This window comes from Corythoichthys intestinalis, chromosome 12 (genome assembly GCF_030265065.1).
Source record: "Corythoichthys intestinalis isolate RoL2023-P3 chromosome 12, ASM3026506v1, whole genome shotgun sequence".
NCBI classification, from domain to species: Eukaryota; Metazoa; Chordata; class Actinopteri; order Syngnathiformes; family Syngnathidae; genus Corythoichthys; species Corythoichthys intestinalis.
The window spans coordinates 48,432,701-48,460,576 of record NC_080406.1 but is presented as its reverse complement, the minus strand read 5'-3'; the positions used below and the strand labels follow the sequence as shown (position 1 = coordinate 48,460,576).

The following is a 27,876-nucleotide window of genomic DNA, read 5'->3' as shown; positions in this document are numbered from 1 at the left end:
TTCGTCGACGAACAAGTTTTTCATTATGATGACTAGCTAAAAACGTGGCTTGTGAGAGAACATAACGGGAAGAGTGCCAGTTTTCGTCTGACGAGACGACCAGATGAAAATGTAACATCGTTTCTGTCATATGTTCATAATGCGTGACATTTTGCACGTGGAGTACATCAGCTTGCATCGTTGCAGTGTTTGAATCGTGTCACTCATGCGAAATGTGCCGCATTGAGTTTAGAATGTGTTTCAAGCTACGCATAGCTCTATCTTGCTTGTTTGGAATCACGGTAGATTTGTTTTCCATCTTGGCTAGAGAGAATATGCAGTGCTGCTGTAGCCTTTAAAGATCTGTGCTGAGTGATCATCAGACGCTAAATGTAACTCCTACTGTTAGCGTCACATTCTGTCAAAAACAACACTGGCTTGTGTATAAAGAAGATTGTTTTTATACTTTTCTTTTACAGATAGTTTAAATATTAAATGCCTTAAATGATTTGATGATTTATGGATAACGTGTGTTATTATGTGCTATTTCCTATTATGTTATTATGGAGAAAATCCATTCATGATACAAGTACATTCATTTTAAGAGCTTAGTCGTGGAATGGATTGTGCTTGTATGATGAGGGCCCACTATATTTTTACATTCTTTCGATGTCTTTAGCAATATATTTTGCATATCAGCCCCTTCCTCTAGTTCAGTGCTTGCCAACCATTTTCCCACATTGTGTGATTCATTCATCCCCCGAGGTGTGCAGACATCAATGGCGGATATAGATCATAAAAATGTCCTCTTCCCAGCTCAAACTATTGAACAAACCGTTTTTTGCCGAGAGACAACTCACGGAGACACATTGATTGTAGTGACCGATGTCTCCAGGTCAAAAGTGCCAATAGCCTCAAGTAGTGTGACTATTCACCGACTGCCGATCTGGACTGACTTCGTGACCAGGGTTTCTACATGTATCAGCAAATCTCATTTAATGCCACTTTAAACAATTTTAATGCAATGCCCAACTGCCAGATAGTTTCACACACACACAAATTGTAAGCGTTAAACAATGAATAATTTTAATCTTTGAAAATACAAATGAAACTTAAATGTAACAACAGTTTGATGCAACTTCAGTGAGAACACAAGGCTCAGGAAGGCAATGCATGCATTTTGGGGAGCACTATCTATAGGTATTACAGTCAGCCCTAAAAATTAGCAACCAGAGTAGCTACCGGTACATTCGAGCGATTCCTGGGTTTACGATAATGTAATTCTTTTGGAAGCAAAACTGAGGGCGCTTTCACACTACCAATATTTGGTCCATTTTAAACGGGCCAGAGTTCTTTTTCTCAGATAGTCCTCTTCGTTCTGTAAATGTGAACACAAATCCAATCTTTAGTTCGGACCAAACAAACGAACTCTGGTCAGCTCAAATATCGTGAGTCTCGGTCCGCCTTAAGCGAACACTGCTTTGCTTGTGAATGCAAATGGAGCAGGGTTTTGCTTTTGCTACTTTATGTGCAGCGTTACAGTGTGGAGCTGTGATGCTAAACGCAGTGCATCTTTGGAAGCAGAAATACATGGTATTCAAAATCAACAATGACAAGAGGGCAGACGATTTACTATTGCGAAATGTTGTTGTGCTGCGCTAAGCAGTTGCATTTGATACAAAGAATTGGGTTCTAATGTGGCGGTTGTGTTTTGCATGCTGTTCCTGAGGCACCGTTTGAAAGTGCGGAAGTGTGGGGCGGGATACTTTTACTTTCTATGTTCTGTTCTTGTTGACGTTGCCAACGGCAGACAGTAGCCGTGTTGTGTAGCACCAGTTCTAATATAAAGGATTAAAAACCTGACGACTTCCTTGTCTTTGTTACAGTATTAAGGAAACAAACACCTTCACCAGAGACTCCATTTTTCGGTTGTTCCCCCCGCTCCTCACTTTTTTTTTTGGACAGGGATTGGGGGTTGTTTGGTTGGCACAGTGTGAATGCTGAACCTTTTCAACAACAAATATTCATACTCTCACGCAAACTCACCCAGAAATTTGAGAGGGCTATCTAAATAAATTTGATTGATTGACCGAGTGATTACAATGAGTGTGTTGAAAAATTGCATTTCTTTATCTTATTGCGCCGGCCATTAGAAGCAGTCAATGGCGAAACACACTCCGTTTATTTCTTCTTTTTGTCCCCCTTACCGCGGCCTCAAAAAAACGAAGTCGTGACTGTCTGATGTTATCTCTGTGCCCACACGCATAATCAGAATTAGATTTAGATAAATAAACTATGTAAAAAAAAAAAAGTTGTAACTTTCAAGTTCTCATAATTTTTAGTGCCTTGAACATTTAGTTTAATGCTTTTTAATGCCTGAATTTGGACAAAATCCCTTTAATGACTTGACCATTGGGAATGACCCCCCAAAAAACTGTAGTGTGAACTCAGCACTCGACATCCAGCTTTGTTTGGTGGTTTTGCATCCTACTTGGTCAAACATCAAGATTCACAATGTATGTGTCAATCAATGCAAGGGTTCAGGGATTAAATGCTCGCACCACTACCTTCTACTTATCAGATCAACCATCACTTCCAAACAAATCGATTCCATCCATTTCCATTCACTCCCCTTTGTGTTCTCCATGCTGTCCCTTTGTACACTGCTATTTTTATTCATGTGGTCTCTGGGGGTGGAATGAGGTAACATGAGAGACGGCTGAAGAAAAGTGTCGCTAGATATAGTTTTGATTGTCACTTTTCCTATATGACTTCACAAAAATCCCTGACTACGCTCACATGCAGCCAATGTTCCTTTCGTAATCAGGTTATGGCAGTAATCTGGTTATGCAAGGCGATGTAAACACGTTTAAAAACCCAAATATGCTCACATTCTGGCTTTTAAAAAACTGAAAATGCTCATCATATTAATAAACTCATTCATCAACTGTCATTGTCTAAATATTCCTGTACCTAAATATACACATCATCCACACAAGTACTAACCTCTTGACCCGAGAGGTAGTATGCTGCTAGGAGGCCTCCAATAAAACGGATGTTGACCTCAAACACAGACACCTCGGCGTTCTGAAAAAACAGTTAACAACACAGAGAATAGGGGTGTGACAAAATATCGAAATGGTGATATATCGTGATGCATTGTATCCCAAAAGGTTATTGATATGCTCCTGCCAAGAATCAAGACATCGTTTTTAAGAAGTGTCAATGTCTAAAAAATAAATAAATAAAAATGAACCCACAAGTTGCTACCAAAATATTTCACCATAATAGTGTCTCAGTTAACTCTCAGGCTGCATTGACAGTGCTTGATGCCCAATCCATTTAGACTGGGAACGTTCGTTCATTCGAAATCAGAGCATTCACAGTCATTCGGTCCGATTTTCAGGGCGTATACAGGTCACATGCTGTTCATTTTAGGGCATTTACAGGTCATTTTCTGTTGAGTTTGAGTCACTTCCTATTCATTTGGGTGATTTCCAGGTCACTTCCTGTTCTGTAACTCAAAATAAACAGGAAGAGACCCATAAAATAGCCCAAAATCAACAGGAAGTAACTATAAATGAACAAGTAAATTACCTTAAATGGCCCAAAATTATTTCCTTGCCTGGCATTGGCTGCCATAGACGTTCAATTCGTTTGAAGTGGCAGGGATGGCAGCGAATTAGTTCATTCGCTGCCACCCTCCCAGTTCAAATGGATTGGACGTCCACTAATGATAAACTCAATCCAATTCACAGCAGAAGCTTGTTTTTCTGTTTATTAGTGGTTTGTAGAATATCCTAGAATGATTTCCTGACCAATGTATCGATAATCGTTGTATCGCCATTTTGTAAGATCATCGTTATCGTGAGCTTTGCATCGCAAATCGTATTTTATCGTGAGGTACCAAGAGGTTGCAACTCCTAACAGAGAAATTCAAGAATTTATGAATACATACTGTAAATCAGTTGTTTACCTTTTTGGTTGATCATGTGGAGTTGTTAAATATTTCATAGGTAGAACTTAACATAAGTAGTATGTTATTAAACTGGAAGGATAAGGAAGTGCCAACAAATAGCAAAATATAGTCATACAGGACCTAAGACAAGAAAATAATGTCTGCAAAATGTAAAAAACTGGATAAAAGTGGGGAAAAATTGTCAGCTTTAACTAAAATGGTGAACTTAGAACATTGTTTCTTCTCTGCCTGTGAAAGAATGTCATTCATAAATCAAACGTGTTCAACATATGGTTTAGCGTTAGACTCCAGTGCATGCCAAAGGGACATGCATGCACTCTTTCACTTATCACCCTAACTTTGGATCTGACATGGGGGCTCCCCGGGTGGCCGGGCTTGCTCTCCTGTCTCCTCATGGCTGAAGTGGAGCGGTGCCTGTGTCGCCCACCCAGTGTGGTCCTAAGCCATTCACGGACCCTTTTTGCCAAAGAAGTACCGGTTCCTGCTAGCTGGGGCGGAGGGTTTGCTGGCACTCTCTCTCACCTTGGCATCGGTGCCTAGGGTGAGGATCAATACCTCCTGCTGGGGCGGCATGCTTGTCCCTTATGATCAGGGCTGTGATTCCCCAAATGGGCTAACATCACCTGACCCTGTCACTGTGCCAAAGCTTATGTAAATGCAACAGTCGCTGCACTGCTGAATCAGCCTATTTTCTTGCTACCCTCAGACAACTTGGAAGAAATTGCCTGAACACATTTACAAAATACAAAAGATTCACGTTCTCCTGCAATTTGCTTTAATGTGCCTTTTTCTGACTTAAGCGTGCAATGAGGTATAAGAACTACAGATGGAGGATTACAGTTCCGTAACTAATGATACAATTTTTTTTTTAAAAAAGGAAAACAGACCCATGAATCAGATGAAGTTGAGTAATTTTTCAATTATGTTTTGGCTGGAAGCACATTTTCCCCCCATTCCTCATGATATGTTTATCAAAAATGTGTATTATAGTAAAGAAAAAAAAAAGTACATTATTTGTGATTTTAATGTATGAATTCTGGTTGTGCTTAATGACCTTGAACTTTTTTATTAGGGTATACAGTGGTACCTCTACATACGATCGCTTCGACACACGAACTTTTCGACATCCGACGTAAAATTTGACTCGCCATTTGTTTCTACATCCGACGACATGCTCGAAATACGACGACAATGGCAGCACCGCAGACGAATGCACGGCGGATTTTCTTGTGTGACAAATCAACACAGGTTTCAGAAAAGGTTGGTACAGGTGGTGAAACAAGGAAAAAGTTGACGCTTACCTTCTAAATAAAGATGCAAATGACAGAAAAATATGAGCGTAGGGTGGGCATCCGTGAAATGGCTCAACAATACATCTCCACGGTCCTCCTCCGACCATCGTTCGCCAGTCTTTATAAGTTAAGCTGACAATTCTTATTGTGGTAACATCTCCAGAGAAATCGCCAGCTTCGCCACGTTTTCAGCATTTCTTTCACAAATTATTCAACACAAAACGCCTGCTGTCTGCCGCAATTGACGATGTTCTCAAGAAAGCATTGAAAGCGAAAGTAAACTTTCACCCGCTCCCCTCCCTCTTTGTCACGTCAGCGCCGCGGTGCCTTCAGGTACAGAAAAAAACGTCCGCCTTATTAGAACCCGTTTCGTTACACTATTAAAGGAATTATTATTATTATTATATTATTAATCCGATTTTTATTTATTATTTATTTGTTTTGCTATATGTAATTGCCATTTGTAATAGTACCAGCAGTATTTTTTAAGGATTTAGTGCAGGTTTTTGGGCTGTGGAACGAATTAATGGAATTATAATGTATTCCTATGGGAAAATCCTGCTCGACATATGACCATTTCGACTTACAAACAAGCTCCTGGAACGGATTAACTTCGTATGTAGAGGTACCACTGTACATCTATTATATTGCTCCAGTAAACTGCTCAAGACACACATTCATCATTTATCCAAAATATAAATGAAACAAACTTTTAATAAATAATATTAAATGATAATAAATACGTAAATAACAATCAACAAATGACAAATGCAGAACATTGACGCACAAATGCACCGTATAGTCAGGTGCACCTTATGTATGAAAATAGGGATGCCACGATCCGATCACGTGATCGGGCCAGTTGCGCCATTTTTCAGAGAATTGGGTGAAAAGGATCGGGTTTTTAATTTAAAAAATATATTTATGTTTTACTGCTTCACGCTCAGCCTGTCACACTCCCTCCTGCTAGCTAAGCAGTGCGCCAAACTTCGTCTTTTTTTTCTTGGTCACCATTGCAGCTGTTTGGTAGTTAAAGTTTACGATGATTTGTAGGTTTGATCTAGCGAGAAAAGGCTTGGTAGCTCTACCATAAAAGGCACAAATGAGCGTCAAAGCGTGAGTGAATTTGAATGGACTCGACGAAGCATTTAATAAAAGAAGCATTTTTTATGTTATCCTTGTTTAAAAATAATTCACGTTACGAAAGCGGCACGGTGGGACAGTGGTTAGCACGTCCACCTCACAGTTGTGGGATCGTGTTTTCAATTAGTCTTCCTGTGTGGAGTTTGCATGTTCATCCCGTGCCTGTGTGTATTTTCCTGCCACATCAAAAAAAAAAAAAAAAAAAAAAACATGCACGGTATGCTAATTGAACACTTCAAATTGTCCATATTTGTGAGTGTGTGCGTGAATGGTTGTGTGTCTATATGTGCCCAGTGACTGGCTGGCTGCGTATCCCGCCTTTAGCCTGGAGTTAGCTGTGATCGGCTCCAGCACCGCCTGCGACCCTCGTGAGGATAAGCAGAATGAATTATATGAATGTTTTGGAGAGTGATTAAAAGTATGGCATTAAAGGTGATACGATGAAAAATGTGGATGCGCAAACATTTTGTGCTGGTCCACCTTAAGAAAAAATTTGGGTGCAACCAATGCAAAAAGTAAGTGTGGAGCCTTGGCAATGTAGATCGCAATGTTCCAACATCGTTCAGACCTAATTTTTATAGTTATATATATATATATATATATTAGGGCTGTCAAAATTATCGCGTTAACGCGCGGTTATTAATTTTTCAAATTAATCACGTTAAAATATTTGACGCAATTAATGCACATGTCACGCTCAGACAGTATTCTGCCTTTTGGTAAGTTTTACAGCAAGGCTTTTTGTGCTGTCCAACAGCGAACTCTTGTGGTCGCTTTGCGACATGGTTTATTGTTTTCTTGCCAGTTCAATATGGCTGCACGATGTCTCGGGCTTACGCCTACGTTGTAATGTTGTGCTTAAATGATCCTTGGACAAGATTTGTCCGTAAGTATGGTTGTTGTAAAGAATGTACATATTATGTCAGTAAGCGAAATGTTAAATTTTTGTATGAGACGCTTTTTGTTTATGTTTAGTGAACCTGTATAGCGTGCTAAGCTAACGTTGTTGCCAATGCAATGCTTGTGTACTATTTTTTTGTAGTTTTACGACGGTCTAAAGAGGACAATGGTTTGAGGCCATTTTATTAATAAATCAGATGAAAAAGGAAGAAGTCTGATAATGAAGGCGTCGTTCACTAGCTGTCTAGCTTTGGAAAAAGTAGACGCTTCGGAGTGAGGACAGCATAGACAGATTTAAATTACAGTAGAGTGAAATGCCCACTAGTCTTTATGTACTGTATGTTGAATGTATATATCCATCTTGTGTCTTATCTTTCCATTCCATTTATTTTACAGGATATATATATAATTTACAGAAAAATATGGCATATTTTATAGATGGTTTGAATTGCGATTAATTACGATTAATTAATTTTTAAGCTGTAATTAACTCGATTAAAAATTTTAATCGTTTGACAGCCCTAATATATATATATATATATATATATATATATATATATATATATATATATATATTTTTAAGGGCTTAAAAGTAACAAAAATAATCCAGATACACGAATATATACGTTTTATAAAATTATAGTCCACACCACTCCCGGAAGAGGAAGTACTGTCAAAATTACAGAACTGTACCATGTTTGGAACGTCTGTTCAAATTTTTAAAAAAATCATAAATTAAAAAAAAAAAAAAAAATTCGGTATCAGATGGGACACTGTATCGGCAGATTCTCAAAATCAGGTGACTCGGACTCTGTTGCAAAAACATGTGATCGGGACATCCCTATATGAAAATAAGCTCATTTATTGATGGTCCACTTTATAAGCGAGTTCCCCTTTGTAGTCCGAAAAATACAGGATATACTCACCACACTGAAATCTAGATTCTGCTCAATCCACTCCTGCCCATCTTTAAACTCCTCATGAAGGCCCATAATGTACAGTGTATCCAAGGCATCCACAATGGATGCTCCAAGCTGAGAATTTCCTGCAAAAAAAATTTAAAAATATGCTGAATGAAGGTTGTAAAGTTACTAAGTCTTCCTTTAAAGAGCTATAGACAAAGACGATTTCGGTTACCTTTATGTTTAAAAAAATGAAAACCTCACAATTATCAGTGAAAGAATGTTACAAAAAAAGACATGTTATCTCATCAGCTGCAATGAATTCCTCACCCTCGCCGCTCAGTTATTGATATTTGTTTATTGGGCTCCACTCAAAATGAGACAAGAACATCAAAATTAATCCAAGAATTAATAGCAGTCTGCTAGGGAGGGGAGAGAATAGCCACCTGCCGCCTCTTGATAGCTCGGCTCAACAGTTGGACTGAACAATGCTTCAACCAGCTCCCATCTCCAATCTCTATTTCCGACCTGCAGTTACAATCTGATAACCATTGATGTTAACACCAAAGAGAGGCTGATGGAGACAGAAATAATTTGCCTTGAAAGGACGTAATGAGAATACATTCCTTTAACTACACTACAGGGCTGTAAATTTTACATTTCACAGATATTTGCGGTTGCTTTTTCCTATCCATTTCTGTAATCCAATCTGCAATTAGAACACACATTTAGTTTTTTGTCTGACTGTCAAATCAGACTAAACCTCTCCGGGTTCAGATCAATCACGATTACAGAAAAAATTTTAGGTTGAATGCCAAAATAATGAGAGATAGAATTTCTTATTTACAATATATTCTTTCCTTCAAGGTTTTCTTCGTTTCCCTCCCAAGAGTTTAAATGATTTCACTAGAGAACCAGAAGAAGGATATGAGGTAAACATTAGCATTTAGTTAAAATTACATGTAGGTCTCCTTAAAAGACACTTTTTATTCTCCCCCTCCGCTCCCAGTCCCACTGCAGTGAGAAAAGCAAGATGATGATGACCAAAGCTTTTCTGTTGACGGTGCAGCTGGCCAAACATCTTGGGGCAGTGAAGGAGAAGATGCTTTCCTGAGGGTCCCATCCTGCGCTGCCTCATCTTTTTCATCCTTTTTGATGGACTGTTGTATTAGTGTCTTCATTTAGTGACTTGGCTTTTTTGGAAGGGCTGTTGTGTTAGTTAGATCAGTAATGTGATTGGCATCCATAACAACCTTATCATCCTGAAAAGGGTATCCCTCCCAGATCTGTGGTCCCTTATCAAGGTTTCGTTTTTTTTCCCCTCAGGTTGTTGTTCATTCATCGTTGGGAGAGTTTTGATAAAGGGGTTTGGAGAGACTGAGTGACTGATTGACTTAAAGTGCCTATGACAGCAAAAAGCATGTTAAGTTCATATTCCACGCGGTATTTTATGCTCCGGAATGAAATGGACCGCTTAGATGTGTGTGGAAGTGATCGATTTATAAATTCAATTTTTTGAATCCCGAGGCAATAGAAATGAGTGACTTCCTGGATTGAGGATGAATGCGAATGTTACATCACCCGGGTCAGCATCTCACAATACAGCGTTTCTTTATAGCATGCAGATGGACTGCGGATTCAGCTGATTTGGAGGATTAATTTGTTTATTCTTCTCATTACGCCAGCCAAATGTGCTGCAGGGTTTTGTTGCTGCACCAGGCAGAGGCGTGTGAGCCTTTTTGGGTTTCAAAAGTTCCTGTTCATTCCGGAGAATGGCCAAAACAAGTCCGACAACTGTGGGACCATTGGACTTAGGAGGAAGGTGAGTAAATATCGTGTTTTGTATTATGTCAAATACTGGGATCATGACACACTTTTGCATTTTGTGACAATGCTCCTTGTCCCCGAGAAGGCCACTTGGCTGACAACCGGCGGCTTGTCGCACACCCCCCTCGGTCCTCTTCGCATACTCTGCATGTGCTCTTGCGGTTCTCCATATCGTCCAGACTTACAGCCCCCTGTGCCCTCTTTGTGTGCCCGGCAATAGACAGCTATCCTCGGGCTGGGATCAGGCAGCAACGCGCTTCTCTGACGCCAGCTGGTTTGTCTGGCGGTCATTCTCCAGCTGTTTCCCCAGCAAACGAGCTCTCCTGCCTGCAGCAGGGGAACGACGAGCTGTAACTTTCTCGGTGCCGTGGGGGTTGCCGATCGGTGAAGACAATCAACAACCCCGCCACTGTGTGAAATGATCCGGTGTAGTTTTGTGTATTTAGATGACCCTGCCGACGTCATCCTCCAGCTGGGGACGCTAGAGTGCTATAATGACATGCGGGGCCAAACGGCAGATTAAAAGACTAATTTCTCGTCATCTGCGCTTAGCCAAATTGTTGTATACAGTCGAATCGTCTCAAAATATGATTCTAATTCATATAATAATGCTATTTAAGATTTTTTTTATGCATTCACAGGCACTTTAAAGGCCCAAGTGCAGTACTTGTCCCCCAGATTCCAAAGCATACTATATGCAGGTGGATTCAACAGCCCATACTTATGGTGTATCTTGTATACAGTGCTGCTCAAAAGTTTGTGAACCCCCTCAACATTTTGGAATTTTCTATTATTTCAACCTGATTTCCTAATCAATCAATTCAGTAGTTTTTTTTTGTTTTTTTAACAGTTGTGTTGTCGAGACTAAATTAAAAAGAGTTTTCATCAACTGATGTAGGTGCAAAATTGAACTGTTTGGTCACAACCAAAACCGCCATGTCTGGCGAAAAGTCAACACTGCATACCACCAAAAGAACCTTCTCCCAACAGTGAAGCATGGAGGTGGGAATGTCAAGATCTGGGCTTGCTTTTCATCCTCAGGACCTGGACAACTCCACATAGTCCAGGGAATCATGAATTCTGAGGAATATTGTCAAATCCTAGAACATAACCTGACGCCATCTGTTTTGAAGTTAAAGCTTGGCAGAAGGTGGATCATGCAACATGATAATGATCCAAAGCATTCCAGCAATACAACCAAGGAATGGCTGAAAAAGAAGAAGATTCGTGTTCTGGACTGGCCCAGTCAAAGTCCTGACCTAAATCCCATTGAAATGCTGTGGCGGGACCTGAAGCGAGCAGTTCATGCCAGACGCCCATCAAACCTCTCTCAACTGACTGCGTTCTGCAAGGAAGAATGGGCAAAAATCCCCCAAAGTAGATGTGAGAGGCTGATTAGTCACTACAGAAACCGTTTGGTTGAGGTAATCTCTGCAAAAGGAGGCGCAATATCCAATTAACTGAAGGGGTTCACATACTTTTGCACACATGATATCTGAGTTTTTCTTAAATCAACCACTTTTGTTAAATAAAGAATGACAATATAACTATTTCTTTTGTTTCAGTCCATTATTTGGAATGTCAGTATTGTGGATTTGGGTATAACTTAACATTTAATAAGGTTATTTTAGTTTTTTTTACAAAAAATCTGACCATCGCTGTGGGGTTCACAAACTTTCGAGCAGCACTGTATATATCATACAGTATGCATTTTAAAAAAAACCAAAAATCTGACTGTAATATCTGTGTGCCGAGATCACAGGATTGTTCTTCAAAACAGCAAGCAAACAAGTACAACAGGGGTTGTGTGCAAAAAAAAAACCACGAATATTACTGTCACACCCATAAAGACGTCTATTGGGGACTGCAAATGGACCAAATCAATTTGACATGATAATATGGGTCTTGTTTTGACATTTAACACATTTACACTCAATAAACGAAAATATGGTCATATGAAAATAGTTTAATAATTTCATAATTGATTATACAATGTTATCATTGTCATGCTAGAGTAGTGCTACATAACACTAGTTCAGTAAGGCTGTACAGTACTTCGTTGCTCTACAAGCACTGTATATGTAAATACTGTCAATACCTGGGTACTGTTATCAAGAGTGTAGTTTTAGTGGGACTCCTACAGCAGATCCACGTTAAAACTGAGATATCACTTTACCAACTTTACATAACTAAAACTGGGTGATTAACTGATACAAATTGATGTAGTAGGGTTTTTTTCTGGGGTGGGGTTACTATAGCCCCACATTAGCAGCTTTCGATGCCTGCTGAGGCACTAGGCATAATCTATAACTTGGTACAAGGCAAGCCCTACATTGAAAATCCTCTTTGTTTGGGAACTTAGGGATAAAGTAGTATTTTTAGCCTATTTCATTCTGCCACAGAAAGATTATTTCATACTGCTATAATGTTAAGTGAACTTCTTTCACTCTTGAATGACAAGCGATACACTGTGACTTGCCAGGAATAAAGCCAGGTAAAGTGACTAATGTGTGTGGATGAGCTAGAGAACAGAATTTTGTTTAAAACTAAAATTACCAGAATTGAAGTGGATCAGTATGTGGATAAAGGATCACTTTTGCAATGGACAACGTTCAGTGCGATCAACTGTGTGACTGCCTTAACCTAGATTTTGTCACAAATAGAACGATGTGAAATAATTAATGATCTGTTTCTTAGTGCCTTCCTTTTCCAATGATACTTGTTTTGGTTTTAGAACTGTTAATCATACTATGCACTGGAGTGTTTGTTGCACTCACTTTTTTAATGCTGCTTTCTCAGAAATCTTACCAAAGATATTTGTAGAATGTCCTTTCTTGGCGAGGGGCTTGAGCTCATTGTGACCCCAGCCATATTGTCGGTAGCTGTCCCATGCATGCTTCATCATCTGAAACATCACAACGACACAGCACATCAGGAGTGATCATGAATTAAGCCATGTGTCATTATTGCAGAAGATTTTTACCATACGAAATTTGTTCTGCAGCAATCGTCTTTTGCAAAGCAAAAATATTGAGGTCTGATCATGATCATGACAGGAATGTATCCGTAGTGTTATATATTTTTGCCCCGAATATTGTTGCATTTCCTTGTGACAATTTTTGTTGAGGTACACAGCTGGCCAAAAGTATTGGCACCCCTACAATTCTTTCAGATGGTGCTGAATTTCTCCCAGAAAATGATTGCATTTTACAAATGCTTTGGTAGTAATATCTTCATTTATTTTGCATGAAATGAAAAAACAAAAAAGAGAATGGAAAAAAAAATAATAAATCATGATCATTTTACAGAAAACTCCAAAAATGGGCCAGACAAAAGTATTGGCACCCTTTGAAACATCATGTGATGCTTCTCTAATTTGTATAATTAACAGCACCTGTTACTTACCTGTGGCACATAACAGGCGGTGGCAATAACTAAATCACACTTGCAGCCACTTAAAATGGATTAAAGTTAACTCAACCCATTTCCTGTTTCCTTGTGTGGACCACATTGAGCATGGAGAAAAGAAAGAAGACCAAAGAACTGTCTGAGAACTTGAGAAGCAAAATTGTGAGGAAGCATGGGCAATCTCAAGGCTACAAGTCCATCTCCAAAGACCAGAATGTTCCTGTGTCTACCGTGCGCAATGTCATCAATGAGTGTAAAGCCCATGGCACTGCGGCTAACCTCCCTAGATGTGGACAGAAAAGAAAAAATGACGAGAGATTTCAAGGACAGATTGTGTGGATGGTGGATAAAAAGCCTCGACTAACATGCAAACATGTTCAAGGTGTCCCGCAGTCCGACGGTACAACGGCATCTGAATGAAAAGGGACTCTACGGTAGGTACCTGAGAAAGCCAAAAACGTTTTGGAAGAATGTTCTCTGGTCAGATGAGACAAAAGTAGAGCTTTTTGGGAAAAGGCATCAACATAGAGTTTACAGGGAAAAAAACAAGGCTTTCAAATAAAAGAACACGGTCCCCACAGTCAAACATGGCGGAGGTTGCCTGATGTTTTGGGGTTGCTTGGTTCCTCTAGCACTGGAATGCTTGACCATGTGCATGGCATTATGAAGTCTGAAGACTACCAACAAATTTTGCATCAAAATGTAGGGCCCACTGTGAGAAAGCTGGGTCTCACTAAGAAGTATTGGGTCTTACAGCAGGACAATGACCCAAAACAAACTTCAAAAAGCACTAGAAAATGGTTTGAGAGAAAGCACTGCAGACTTCCTGAATCTTATAGAACACCTGTGGAGAGATCTGAAAATGGCAGTTTGGAGAAGGAACCCTTCAAGTCGCAGAGACCTGGAGCAGTTGGCCAAAGAAGAATGGTCTAAAATTCCAGCAGAGCATTGTAAGAAACTCATTGATGGATACCGGAAGCGGTTGTTCGCAGTTATTTTGTCTAAAAGTTGTGCTACCAAGTATTAGGCTGAGGGTGCTATTTTGACTGGTACACCAGACTCATTGCTGTTCCAGCTATTCAGTCTGGCCACCATTCACGCGGATACAATTTCCAGGGCGGAGCAAGCCACAGCAAACAGACAGCGGAGTGGACCAATCAGCGACGGGCAGACGTGACATTAGTAAAATGACGAGGGCAGGACGAGGGACTTGCGTGCGGAAGTAAACATACGAAGAGAGCGGAGTTTATTCAACATGGCTAGCGCGAGACAGACTGTTGTCAATGACTCGTGTCGATGTGTTTTTGGTAATTTAAAACTGATTTTACCGACGCGCAAGAGTGACGTTGCTCGTTAAGAACACGTCATGCAAATAAACTAATCTGATTTGTCGATTGATTTTGTACCTGCTCGAGAGGCCGTTAATGGGCTGGTTCCCAGACTATACTCTCAGTGTTTGAAAAATACAGGGAGAACAGTCTGGCAGAGCCAGGCAAGGTGCTATTGTCCGGCCCATTGTTGGAATTTTGTGTAAAATGATGATTAAAAAAAAAAAAAAAATCATTCTCTTTTGTGTTTTTCATTGCAAGCAAAATAAATGAAGATACTACTACCAAAGCATTTGTAATTGCAATAATTTTCTGGGAGAAAGTGAGCATTATCTGACAGAACTGCAGGGGCGCTAATACTTTTGGCCAGAAGTGTTGGTCCGACACCTGTTTTTAACTATTTTTTTGGGTGCGGAATCCGAAGCCGGTCTCATTTTTTTCCCCTCTGTAACATCAAGTTTTTCATTATTTTTTTTTTAATATGAGAAATACTGTCTAGACATGTGCCGGTTACCTGTTTCACGGTTTACCGTGGTGTGAAAAGTTACGTCGCGGTTTCAAAACCACTAAAATTTTCCGTCATACCTTAGTATGGTATTCGCTATTTTTCATGTGCCAAAATGCAGCCGAAGTGGCTTGGTGCGGCACCGCTCACCCCTTCCCGTTTGTTGCCGTGAGTGTCACTAAACAGCCAGCAAACCCAAAAACAAATCCTCCAAACACAAGGCGTACTTTTCTTCAATTTATTGAGCTCTCAAATCGTGGTGAAATATACAAATACATTTAAAACGCTGTACAATTGTATTTTTCCACGTGTGATTAGGTTCAACAGGATAGCGGTAGCTCCATTAAAAAGTTCGCCAAAAACAAAACACACATTTCCCTTTCAAATTCAATATACAAACTAACTAAAACTTACAAAGACGAATGTTAGCCTAGGCTAAACTGGGAGAGCAGCTTCTTTTATGTCTCACAGCCGCTGAGTGAGAGAAAAATTGAATGCACTTTTTTTTTTTTTTTTTTTTCTTTTTTTTTAGATGAAACCTTTCCTCAACAATTTACATTTTAACTAATTTATAAAACTAACTTATACATTTTTAACTAACTTATTAACTTATGAATTCTTTGTTCTTTTTAACACAAAGGCATGGCATCATGTAGACTAGAGTTGACATAGTGGCTGAAAATGGCGAAACTTCACTTGAGCTTCCCCCCTCAAAATAAAGTCATACAGTATATATTTTTAATTTTATTTAGAAGTGTTTTTACTTTTTATAGCAATTATTTTGTTCTTACTCTAATATTGAGCAACTTGAGCTGTGGCTGTGGGTATAGTCTAGTTTCTATTTATTTAATTTTATATAATATTTGTTATTTTTTGTTTATTTATTTTCACATTATATTCATGTTCCAATTTGCAAATATGTTTTGAAAAAATCCTTTTTTTTTTTTTTTTAAACCCATACATCTCAAAATTTTGGAGCTATAATTGCAATACCGTGATACCGTGAAACCGCGGTATTTTTGCTCACGGTTATCGTACCGTGAAAATCTCATACCGGCACATGCCTAATACAGGCATGAAAATGGATCAGGGGTTAAAAAGGTGAGAAGGGTATGGAGGAAATATGTTCCGGCGTTCTGCCAAAAATGTCCTCCGTCGGCGAAACGTCCTACATGAGGCGAATTTGACAATTTTAATGTTTCACATAAGGCTTAATATTCGAGTTAGCGGGGGTTTAATTAGTTGAAGGAGTTGATTTCAACCACCATTGACTCGCGCTAGCTTAGCCACTCCGGAGCCCTGAAACGAACAAATAACTGGCAAACTGCACAGAATTTATTCAAATCAACTCCAACGACTAATTAAACCCCTAACTCAAAGATTAAGCCTAATGTACAAAATTCTGAACTTCCCCTTTAAAATAAAGACCATTGAATATGGCCATTAAAATAAAGCAATTAAATTAGAGCAATAAAACAAACAAAAATGAATGAAATGAACAAGAATCCTTCAAAGTATTTCATAATGGGTCCAAATTATTTTTCGAACAGATCATGTGACTATAGCACCTTAGAGACAGCCGTTTGCTTTGCTTAGCCAAAACTACAGCTGAGGAGGCAAGATGGATATTTAGAATTTCTTTAAACCTAAGCTTTCAAAACCTTCAACAACAACTGAGCTTAAACCGAGGATTGAGCACGAGCAGTATCAAAAAGTCCTGCCTGTCGTGTTACCTGTTGTGTTGTAATTCCAAGTGGTGCTTGAATTAAATGCTTATAGCGGTCGACAGTCTTTTTGAGCCAGCGCAAAGTTCGCAGCGCATGGAGATATTTTTCTCATTTTTACTGGACAAAAATGTGAAGTAATGGCAGTGTTTCCAGTGTGCAAATGCAGCAGTTTGTAGCATATCTCCTGCCTATTTCATTGCATCCTGGCGAGGTAGCAAGGCTATGTTGTTTTGGCCGCAAACCCCCAGCGCTCACGGCTCACGCATCATGGTAATACACATGACCCGTGTTTTTTCCATCTCCGATTAGAATATGTGACATGTGATGTTACTCCCATGACTATAGTATTCTTCAGTCTACATACATTATGGGGCAATAACAAAATAGTAACGCACAGGCATCAAGGAAAGTAACTTTAATCAGATTACTGATTTAGAAAAATGAATGCATTAGATTGCTCTTTACGGAAAGTAATCAGATTAGTTACGCATCACTCACATAACGCGTTACTGACAACACTGCTTTTATATTACCGTTAAATACACAAGCTTGATGCTAGTTTTTCACCGGAGATTTGGCTAGCTCTGGCAGTGTTCAACGCAAGCTGCAACGAATGGCAGTAACTTTGTCATACCGCAAAATATGAAAACGATTGAAACCATTACTCACCAAATTCACTATGCTGGCAAATGCATTCATCTAAAAAGAATTGGGAGTGAGACCTCTCCTCGACCAGAGAACATGAATTTGTGCTTAGGACAAGATCATCTGTCGCAATTAGCGATCTTTGACGCTCTCTTTTTTCTCCATCTGCATACAAACTTCTCTCTCTCTCATCGGCTGTGATTAACCTCATATCAATGAAGTTACTCTCCTGGCTAAGCGTTGCTTATCATTCGTCTTTTTAAGTTTTTAGTAACTCTGTGTAAAGAATTTGAAAGGAAAATGTGTGTTTTGTTTTTGGCGAACTTTTTCATTAAGCTAAACTGTTGAAGCTACTCAGACGTGGAAAAATACGATTGTACAATGTTTTAAATGTATTCATTTGGTATATTTCAGTTAACACGATTTGAGAGATCAATAAATTGAAGAATTTATGCCTTGTGTTTGGACTGTTTGTTTTTGGGTTTGCTGGTATAGCGTCACTGACACACGCAGCATCAAACAGGCGAAGGGTAAGCGCTGCCGCGCCAAGCCACTTCTGGCTGCATTTTTGACACATGAAAAATAACGAATACGTACTACTGTATGACGGAAAATGTTAGTGGTTTTGTAACCGCGACGTTTTCATACGTTTTCATAGCATGGTAAACCGTGAAGGTAACCGGCACATGCCTACACCCGGACCCCCCTCCCCTCTAAAAATTTTCTCCTCGGATCTTCACGATTCACGTAGGTCATCCTTTTTGACTTCAAACGGCGAATTTCGCCGAAAGGTGAGAGATTTTCATGCCTGCTAATACTGTCATTATCTTGATTTTTTTTTTTTTTTTTTTTTTTTAAAGCAAAATGAACATACAGTGAAATATGAAAGAAAAAGACATGACTACAATGTTTATTTAAAACTATTGCTTGTATGAATGATATTTATTTAACTTGTAGCTGCTGCGTACTGACAGTGCGGCGTAGGTTAGCCCTGAACTATACCCGCAATTTGCGATTAGCAAGGGAAAAGAGGAGCAGCGTTCTACCCCCTCCCATTTTTTAACCAGCCAGAGTTTCACAAGACACTCAGATAGCTCATTTAGAAATTAAAATTGGAGTGCTTTTGCCTACGGAAAGAATAACACAATCTTCCTACCTCTCGAATCTTGTTTCGTTGGTCTTTGACATCAGGCTCAATAGGTTCACCGTCCCCAACACCCACAACCTTAGGCATGGGCACAGGTGGCAAGGGCTTTGGTCCAGCATCCTTTTTCTTTAGGTCCTCCACAATCTTGCTCTTCTCCGTCTGGATCTCGGCCTGCAGCTCCTCACGTGACTTTCGCAGCTTTTCCTTGGCCTCCTGCAGGGCCCGCTCGTGGTCGGCACGAATCTTGTTGCGGAGGCTTTCCTCGTCCTCCCTGCGAAAAAAATAAATAAATAAATAAATATTCCCTTTATTCTGGCAGCTAATTAGCCTGCACAAACAGAGCAGCAAGCAAGCCTGACTCTAAATAAACAGTGTAATTGGACAGAAAAGGCATTTTTTAAAATGAAAACTAATTATATGAGCCAAAGAGCAAGGTCAAAGCTTTTTAGAGAAATCAGCACTCCACTGCATTAGAGATGAGAAGCTGTAAAAACAAACACAATCTGTGATCCTGTTCTCTGAAAATTATATCACACATACAGCAGTATATTTACAAACATCAAAACACACATTCGGACATACTATTTGCATGTAAAGAAAATGTGTTTTCTTCTTATGGTGATGAATAATTATGCTGGCTAGGGATGTCCCGATCCAGGTTTTTGTACTTCCGATCCAATACTGATATTGTTTTGCACTTTCGATCCGATACCGATACTGGCAGATACCGATACCGGCCTTTTTGAGCATGTGTTAAAGGGATCCTCGATTTTTAAGCCAAATAATTCTTAAAACATAAATGTTAGTATGAGTTATAATAATTTGATATTAAAACCCCTCTTAATGTTTTTGTTTTAATAAAGTTTGTAAAATTATTTTAAGTGATAGGTCGCCATTCTTGTTACGTCGCAGTGCATGACGTCACTGGCCCCGCGTGCGAAATTCCAGCACGTCACTCGTTAGCTTTCCCAACATGTCGTTAGTTCTACCCTTCCTATTTGAACCAGATCTGAAAAGTGAAGAGCAGGACAGCACTGTTGGTCGTTCACAAGACGAGCTTCAGGGGAAAATGCGTGCAGCAAATACCTGATAAGACAAAAGTTGGGCAAAACTGGTGATGCGAGAGAGTCCTGTTGGGAACTCCCTGTTGGGAGCGAGAGTGCATGCTGTTGGAATGCGGGAACTCCGGTTTTATTTGCAGATATTCACTGTAAGCATATTGCATTTTCAAACGTTTTCCCAATATAATTACGTAGATTGTTAGCATCCAGAGCTGTCGTGTGCTTTACATACAGTACAGGCCAAAGAGCACACCTTGTGTAATCCAGGTCTTGTACATTGTAACGCGTGGTAGCTAGGACACGTGTATAAAAGTACCAGAAAGGGGAGAAGCTTCCACTTATGCACATTTATTCACAAAAAACAATATTTCCACCTTGACCACTTCACTCGGGAGCTCAGCAGTACGCAAACACGCATTCCCTGACAAACTCCAACATTGTTGTAAGGTCCACGTCAGAGTCACTGTCGTCACTGTAGCGTGCCATAGTGCTTTAATTATTTAGTATGATTTGGGGAAAACTCCCACTAAGAATAGTCAACAAAAAACATAGCAATACTAATCCAAATCTGAGTTTTTTACTCACTTGAAGATCCAGGAATTAGACCGATCCCATGGCAATATCGCAGCCGTGATCAGGCCGTCGATTCCACAAAATAGACTGATCCAAAAAGCCGCTGTGGGACCGACGAATAAAAATAAATGGACAGATCCAAAACCATTAGTGCAGACGCGATGGGACCCTTACTTGACTGAGGATCCAGGAAAAATGTTCGGGCGCCAGTTGTAACACATGGTTGGTAGGATACATGCATACAGGGACCAAAAAGGGGGAGAAGCTTCCACTTATGCACATTTATTCACTAAAAATAATAATTCCACCTTGACCACTCACTTCACACCCCTTTTTTTCCCCTTCGACTGGAAATTGCGTCCAAAAGCAGCACATCGTGGCATTTTACTTCGCGAGTTTAGGCAGCAATAAGCAAATGTTGAACACGCTACACATTTGGAAAGATACCAATTAAGTCATCACTGCGAGCCCGCAAACCATGGCACCAACTAACGGTCAAAATATGGACTAAATATTATAAAATATTGCCATTGATTTAACATTTTATGTGTTTCTAACAACATATTTTAGTACAAGAGAACAATTGTGGTTTATTAGAGCCTACATGTATTTAAATCAGAGGATCACTTTAAAGTTTAAAGTTATTTAGCCTCCTAACTTAGTTGTCAGACTCATGTTGAAAAGAGTTTTAGTAACAACTAGCCAGCTGAATTAGGTGAGTTTGAATAACACACAACGGTTGGTAACAAGAAACTGACCTGTTTATTCAGTGACAAACACAAAACATTATAAATAAAAAAACAGAAATGGCATAGTCAGTAAAACGTGCAAATAATATTGTAAACTGTCTGAAACAAACAAAACCCACAAACAACCTAAGTGGAAAATCCCATAACCACCCCTCCCCCCCAAGCTGTTAGATGCTTTTAATGTTTCGTGCATTAGTTACAATAATTGTATAAAAAGCCTCTCAGGTTTAAATAAACGACTATTTCAGTATCAAGTTAACATTTTAAAACAGAAAATAAAATACTCAAGTCCCGATTCTGTATCAGCAGCTTTAAACTACATTCAATTCATTTAATTTTGCGAATCAACTGTTAAAGTTGTAAAAATTGCTCCCGTTATTCCATAATTTCCCTTCTACTTTCGACATGAGAAAGTTTTAAAGCTGTTTTGAAGATAGATTCAAGTCAAGATTTTGCCGATTTAGAAAGTTAATTAGTTTCGCTTGGAAGGTTCACAACAGCCTACTAGGGAAGTCTCCTACTTTAAGATGGCGGCCGTTTACTAACGCATCTAGTTTTCCATACTTCAATGTTGCTAACGCCGTCGAGTCTGTCATTTTGCATCTAGTTCTGTATACATATGAGATTATTATCTACAGTTAAACAATGTTGACGTAGTTTGTAGTGGCTTTCAGCAGCAGTCAGGTATTCTTGTGTTTTTTATCCAGCAGCATGAGTTGAGCTAAAGCCGTGAGTTTGAGCATTGGAATTACCCAGGTCTGTGACAAGCATGATGTTTACTCTCGGGACGCAATGCGGTCCGTTTCTCATTGCGTCCCAAAGACCGCGCTGTGTATTAGTTCCGCTTTACTCGACATATTTCAATAATCAGAATTTGGATGTTTGTGAATCGTTCTCGAATCTTCCACGGCCGAATCGCTCAAGGATGTAATGACGGCTGGGCATGTTGCACTGTGGTTCCAAGTGTTGGATGGTGCGTCTTTACTCACGAGAGAAAATGGCTCGTCATCCAGAATGAATTCTTCGACTCTTGTTATTCCCTGGGCTTTGGGACTGTCGAGTGCCAGTTTGTCACGCATAGCAAAAGTTTCTGCCAGTGTTAGTTGCGTAGGACCTTTCTTTTTGTCTTCGGTTTTCTTAACAAACTCCTTATATTGTTTGTGGTGGTATTTCACTAAATGCTTGATTAGGTTGGTTGAATTAAAACTTCTTACAGCTTTACCACCACGTTTGACGTTATTGTGGCATATGTTGCGCTCTGCCTCTTCGTCTTTGTCGTCCTTTAAGGTGAAATAATCCTACACAGCTGACATTTTTACCGATAGTCTCTCGGTAAATTAGGAGACGGTAATGTAGTGTGTTGAAGGTGTACCGTAAAATGCGTACCGGATTTTAGGGAAACCGAAGCAAAAACTGGACTGGATTATGTAAATCGGTGCGCTGAAAAACCTGTACCGGACTTCAAAAAAAAAAAAAAACTGGATCGGAATTTTTCCGTGTCTGCCGATCCGATGTGCATTTTTTTGCCCATATCGGCATCCGATCCGATCCAAATATCGGATCGGGACATCTCTAATACTGACAATTCAATTGTTATACTTCTAGCAATTTAAGTACTGTACAGATGTAAATACAGAATGGGAACTGCAGGAACTACTAACTATTAGGGGTATATCGGTACATTGGATTGGTTTTACAAAATGGAATCCAGATTTATCAAAATGCAAAACATCAATCAACATCGTCATTGTATATTCATTTTTTTAAAATAATGTTTTTAATGTCTGAAATCAAATGTCTGAAATGTTTCAGTGACATAATTGTCATTAACAGCACAATTGCTTTTTATAGTTTTAGGGGAAATGTAACTGATACTGTTAAAGGTATCCACGGATAGAAAGATTTGAAGTTCTTAAAAGATAAACGTTATTATGACTTAAAATAATTTGATAGTGAAGCCCAGTTTGATGTTTTAATTTTATACAATTTGTTCGCCATTGTGGTTGACGTCGCAGGGCGGTAACGTCACATGTTTACGCTGCTGGGCTTCCAGAGTATGACTCTAGCAACGTAAACATGTTCAACCCTTTCAATTGGAACCCGAGAAGAACATTAATGAGCCTGAGAGCACTGTCGATAATTCACAAAACGTGCAGCAAAAGCTAAATGAACAGGAAAGACTGGATGAGACGCCAAAATGTGCTACACCGGCGAAACGTACACCAAGAGGTGAATTTGACACCCAAAGTACGACCGTGTGCTTCCAGCTTGTTTTGTTTAGATACATACAGACAGAACATACTAAAGATGCCTTAAGAAAACCCGGAGGGTGTGTTCCAATTATAGAGGGATCACACTCCTCAGCCTCCCCGGTAAAGTCTACTCAGGGGTGCTGGAGTGAAGATTCCGTTGGGAAGTCGAATCTTGGATTCATGAGGAGTAGTATGGTTTTTGTCCCAGCCGTGGAACAGTGGACCAGCTCTATACTCTCCTCGAGGGTTCATGGAAGTTCGCCCAACCTGTCTACATGTGTTTTGTAGATATGGAGAAGGCTTTCAACCGTGTGCCTCAGGGAGTCCTGCGGGGGGGTGCTCCGTGAGTACGGGGTACCGAGCCCCTTAGTAAGGACTGTTCGGTCCCTGTACGACCGGTGTCAGAGTTTGGTCCACATTGCCGGGAGTAAGTCGAATTCATTCCCAGTGAGGGTTGGACTCCGCCAAGGCTGCCCTTTGTCACAGATTCTGTTCATAACTTTTATGGACAGAATTTCTTGGCGCAGCCGAAGCATTGAGGGGGTCCGGTTTGGTGGCATCAGCATAACATCTTTGCTTTTTGCAGATGATGTGGTGCTGTTGGCTTCATCAAGCTGTGACCTCCAACTCTCACGGGAGCGGTTCGCAGCCAAGTGTGAAGCGATTGGGATGAAGATCAGCACCTCCAAATCCGAAACCATGCTACTCAGTCGGAAAAGGGTGGTGTGCCCTCTCCGGGTCGGAGATGTCATCCTGCCCCAAATGGAGGGGTTCCAATATCTTGGAGTCTTGATCACGAGTGAGGGTAGGAGGGAGTGGGAGATCGACAGGCGGATCGGTGCAGCGTCTGCAGTGATACGAACTCTTCACTGGTCCGTAGTGGTGAAGAAGCATCTTAGCCGAAAGGCGCAGCTCTCGATTTACCAGGTGTTAGGTGTTATCGATTTACCTACTCTCACCTTTGGTCACGAGCTGATACAAGCGGACAAAATGAGTTTCCTTCGCAGGGTTTCATCCGGGTCATCCGGGAGGGTGTCGAGTCGCTACTCCTCTCTCTGCTTTGAGAGGAGCCAGTTGAGGTGGCTCGGGCATCTGGTTCGGATGCCTCCTGGACGCCTCCCTGGAGAGGGGTTCCAGGCATGTCCCACCGGCGGGGTGCCCCGGGGATGACCCAGGACACGCTGGAGAGACTGTCTCTCAGCTGGCCTAAGAACGCCTTGAGGTCCCGCCGGAGGAGATGGTTTAAGTGGCTGGGGAGAGGAAAGTCTGGGCTTCCCCGCTAAAGCTGCTGCCCCCGCGACCTGACCCTGGAGCAAGCAGATGATGATGGATGAATGGATGGAAGTTGTATTCATTAACATTTTTATCAAATTATTTCAAGTTTTATTTTAATATCTAGTTACATTTGTTATTATCTCCCCATTATATTAATTTCAACATTTATTTATTTAGCTTTTTATTTGATTCATTTTGGCTCTCTAGTATTCCACTAGGGCAGTAGATGGGGATAGTGGCTACCAATTCACAGATAAAAAAACATTTATTTCTTTTGCGCTCCTAATTACTAAGAAGCGCTAGATAAGGTCAATCGTACGGTGGGTTGTGGGCATTTTTGCAAGCACTTCCGTCTCTATGTGCGTTTATTTTGAAGGACACACCGCGTACAACCTTGTGCTTCCGGTTTTATCTTAATGAGGAAACTTCCCACTCGTGTGTGAACTTTTCTGCACACTACACTTGTCGAGAAGCAGTGCAGGGTTGGGTACACAATCCGCTCGGGTTGAACAAATTACCCGGGGGCCTGCGCCTGCTGATGACGTCACAACATCGCTCGTGTTGCACAAACTGTTCGGGTCGGGGACTCATTTGTTTTATGGTTGCCCTATTTACATTTTCGGATTTTTTTCTAGTTATCACAGTGTCGACCAAAATTGAAAAGCGTGATGGAAAAATTAAAGAATGCCTGCCAAAATTCTCTGCATGTCGCATGATTCCAAGCTGTCTGCTACAGATAATGTCCTCTAAATTTTCCAACACTTTTTGTTCAATATCATCATCAGACATAGCTGAAATGAGTGAGGCCAAGGTGTTTATTGACAATATCCATGACCTCAACTGCAGAAATAGCCCCCACTCCAAGTGCCCCAGACACTGCCATCTCATGTTGGGAAGCGGTCGGGAGTAAAATTGAGGTCTTTTAAGTGTTCTCACTCACTGTTACCAAACATATTGAGAAAAAGCAATAATAAAAGTTTTCAAAAATAAAAATAGAATTTTACCTGTGTCTGTGTTCATCATGTCCCCCTTGACCATGTATGATCACTTGTCCCAAAGCGTGCTTGCCCTCTTTGGGTGAGTCAATGTGGGGGATGAGCACGTCCTCCAAGCCCAGGTCAAAGCGCTTGTGCTTGGAGTTGTCAGGCAAGAAGAAGAAGGCGCCGAAGCACAGGGTGATGAAGGCACTGAGAATAAGCAGCAGAATGAACTTCTCAGACAGCCTCAAGGTGGCACGATGGTGCGGGAAGGAGGCAGCGCCCGGTGATAGTGTGGGTATACGGCGTCCAGAGAGCGGTAAAAGTGCCGGGGTGGTCATGTCGAGGGCTGCCGAAGCGTTGATGTGGAGCAGGACAGGAGGGAATGAGGCAGGAAGAAAGTTGGCAGCGGCCTCACGAGCGCTGCGGGTGTCGCTTGTTGCAGCTGCTTGACTTTATTATCTCATGCCTGTGCTGCCAAACCCTAACACCAAAAGAGTAAGAGGTCCCTCAGTGAAGGAGTGACCAGTGAACAGGTAAAGAATCATCACCATTCTGTCAGGAAAAAAACAACAACAAAAAACATTAACCAATAAATTGGAATTGAAAATTCTTCAAAATGTGTTCCTTTACTACATTTATATTAGGGTTAGGAATCTTTGGCATTAGGCCGATTCTATGTTTATCTAGTTACACGCCATTTGATGCAAAGAAAAAATCTTCTAGGACAAATGGTTCAATTACGATTCTACAGGATCTATAAAATATTACAGATTACCAAAATCCCTAACCAAAAAGAACTGTTATTTGAAATGCTTACAGTGATTTCAACAGATAAAACGCTATTTAGGGACATCTATGGTTTGATATACAATATGTGATGTGACATATACAAGATATATGCTATATGACATGATATGATATATATGATAAACATGCAGCATTTCGGTCTAGTATTGAAAACATACATTAAAAAGTGAAATTTTTGCTTGAGTATATTATTCAGGTTGAAAAATAAATTGCCCTGACTGTCAAAGTTTGGACCAGGGAATCAGCTAATCTCAAGGTTGTCACTGGCAACGGTCAACAATCATTTTTGCATCACGGACCACCTTTATATAAAAGGTAATATTTTGAAAGACCACCAAAGCCGCTGCATTGCGATACCTAAATACCCGCAAGGAGATGGGACCTGTGTCCCAAAGAGGAACGCGTTTTGGCACAAAATGTGTGAATGAAACCCAGAACAAAAGCGAAAAATCTTGAGAAGATGCTGGAAGAAGCTGGTAAGAAAATGTCACACCGTTGAACTAAAGTTCAGACATGGGCTGAAAGGCCACCCACCAAGAAGGATGCCATTTCTTTTAAAGAAACATAAAAAAGCCAGATTACATTTTGCAAAAAGACACCAAGAGAAAGATCTTAACTTCTGAAGACATCCTGTGGTCAGATTAAACTAAAGAGGAGCATTTTAGTCATAACGTTACATCTGGCGGAAAAAGACGGGACGCTGGTAGATCTGGGAACACATCCGAAGTCCGAACATGCTCTTAATAAAATAGACGGCATCATGAAGAACATTACATGGAGAAAGCAACATCTTAAAACATCAGTCAGTAAGTTCAAACTTTGGTTCAAATGAGACTTCCAAATGGACAATCATTCTCAGCAGACTGCAAAAAATGTTGCAAATTGGCTTAAGGATAACAAAAGTACAGTAACTGTCTTGGAGTAGCAATCACAAAGCCCCGATCTGAATCACATCGAAAATTTGTGGACAGATCTAAAAAGACGTGCACGAGCAAGGCGACAGACAAACCTGACTCAGTCACACCAATTCTGTCAGGAGGAATGGGCCAGGATTCCAGCAGAGTACTGCCTAGTGCTGCAACGATTAACTTGACAAATTCGATTAGAAAAAAGATTTGAATTAAAGTTTGCTACTTCGAGTATTCATTTAATAAAAGTGGGGCTGAAATGATTTGTTTTGAAAGTGTTTGCATTTAGTTTGATTGATTTGGATGGATACACTACCCTCTAGTGGCAACAGTGAGTACGACATAACTCATTTCAGATGGCTGTATCCAGCTGCTCCCCGTTAAGACTAACATTAGCTATGTTTTTGTTGGAGCTAATGTTTTTAATGCATTGGTAATTTAGTTTATAGGGATATTTAGCCGTTTTTGTGGGAATACGTGTTTGAACCA

At 40.3% G+C, this 27,876-nt stretch overlaps 1 protein-coding gene across 4 annotated transcripts in view; it reads right to left on the bottom strand.

Moving 5' to 3' along the window:
- man1a2 (mannosidase, alpha, class 1A, member 2) overlaps positions 1 to 27,876 on the bottom strand; it is a 71,834-nt gene that overhangs the window by 22,927 nt on the left and 21,031 nt on the right. For 3 of the 4 annotated variants that reach the window (XM_057852262.1, XM_057852264.1, XM_057852261.1), the window contains exons 2-6: positions 25,697 to 26,224; positions 18,792 to 19,053; positions 12,831 to 12,927; positions 8,220 to 8,338; positions 2,986 to 3,066 (exon numbers count right to left, since the gene is read on the bottom strand). In XM_057852262.1, coding sequence (XP_057708245.1) covers positions 2,986 to 3,066; positions 8,220 to 8,338; positions 12,831 to 12,927; positions 18,792 to 19,053; positions 25,697 to 26,010 — 873 coding nt within the window. In that variant the 5' untranslated portion in view covers positions 26,011 to 26,224. The remainder of the gene's footprint in view (positions 1 to 2,985; positions 3,067 to 8,219; positions 8,339 to 12,830; positions 12,928 to 18,791; positions 19,054 to 25,696; positions 26,225 to 27,876) is intronic. The other variant, XM_057852263.1, reaches the window with a different exon arrangement.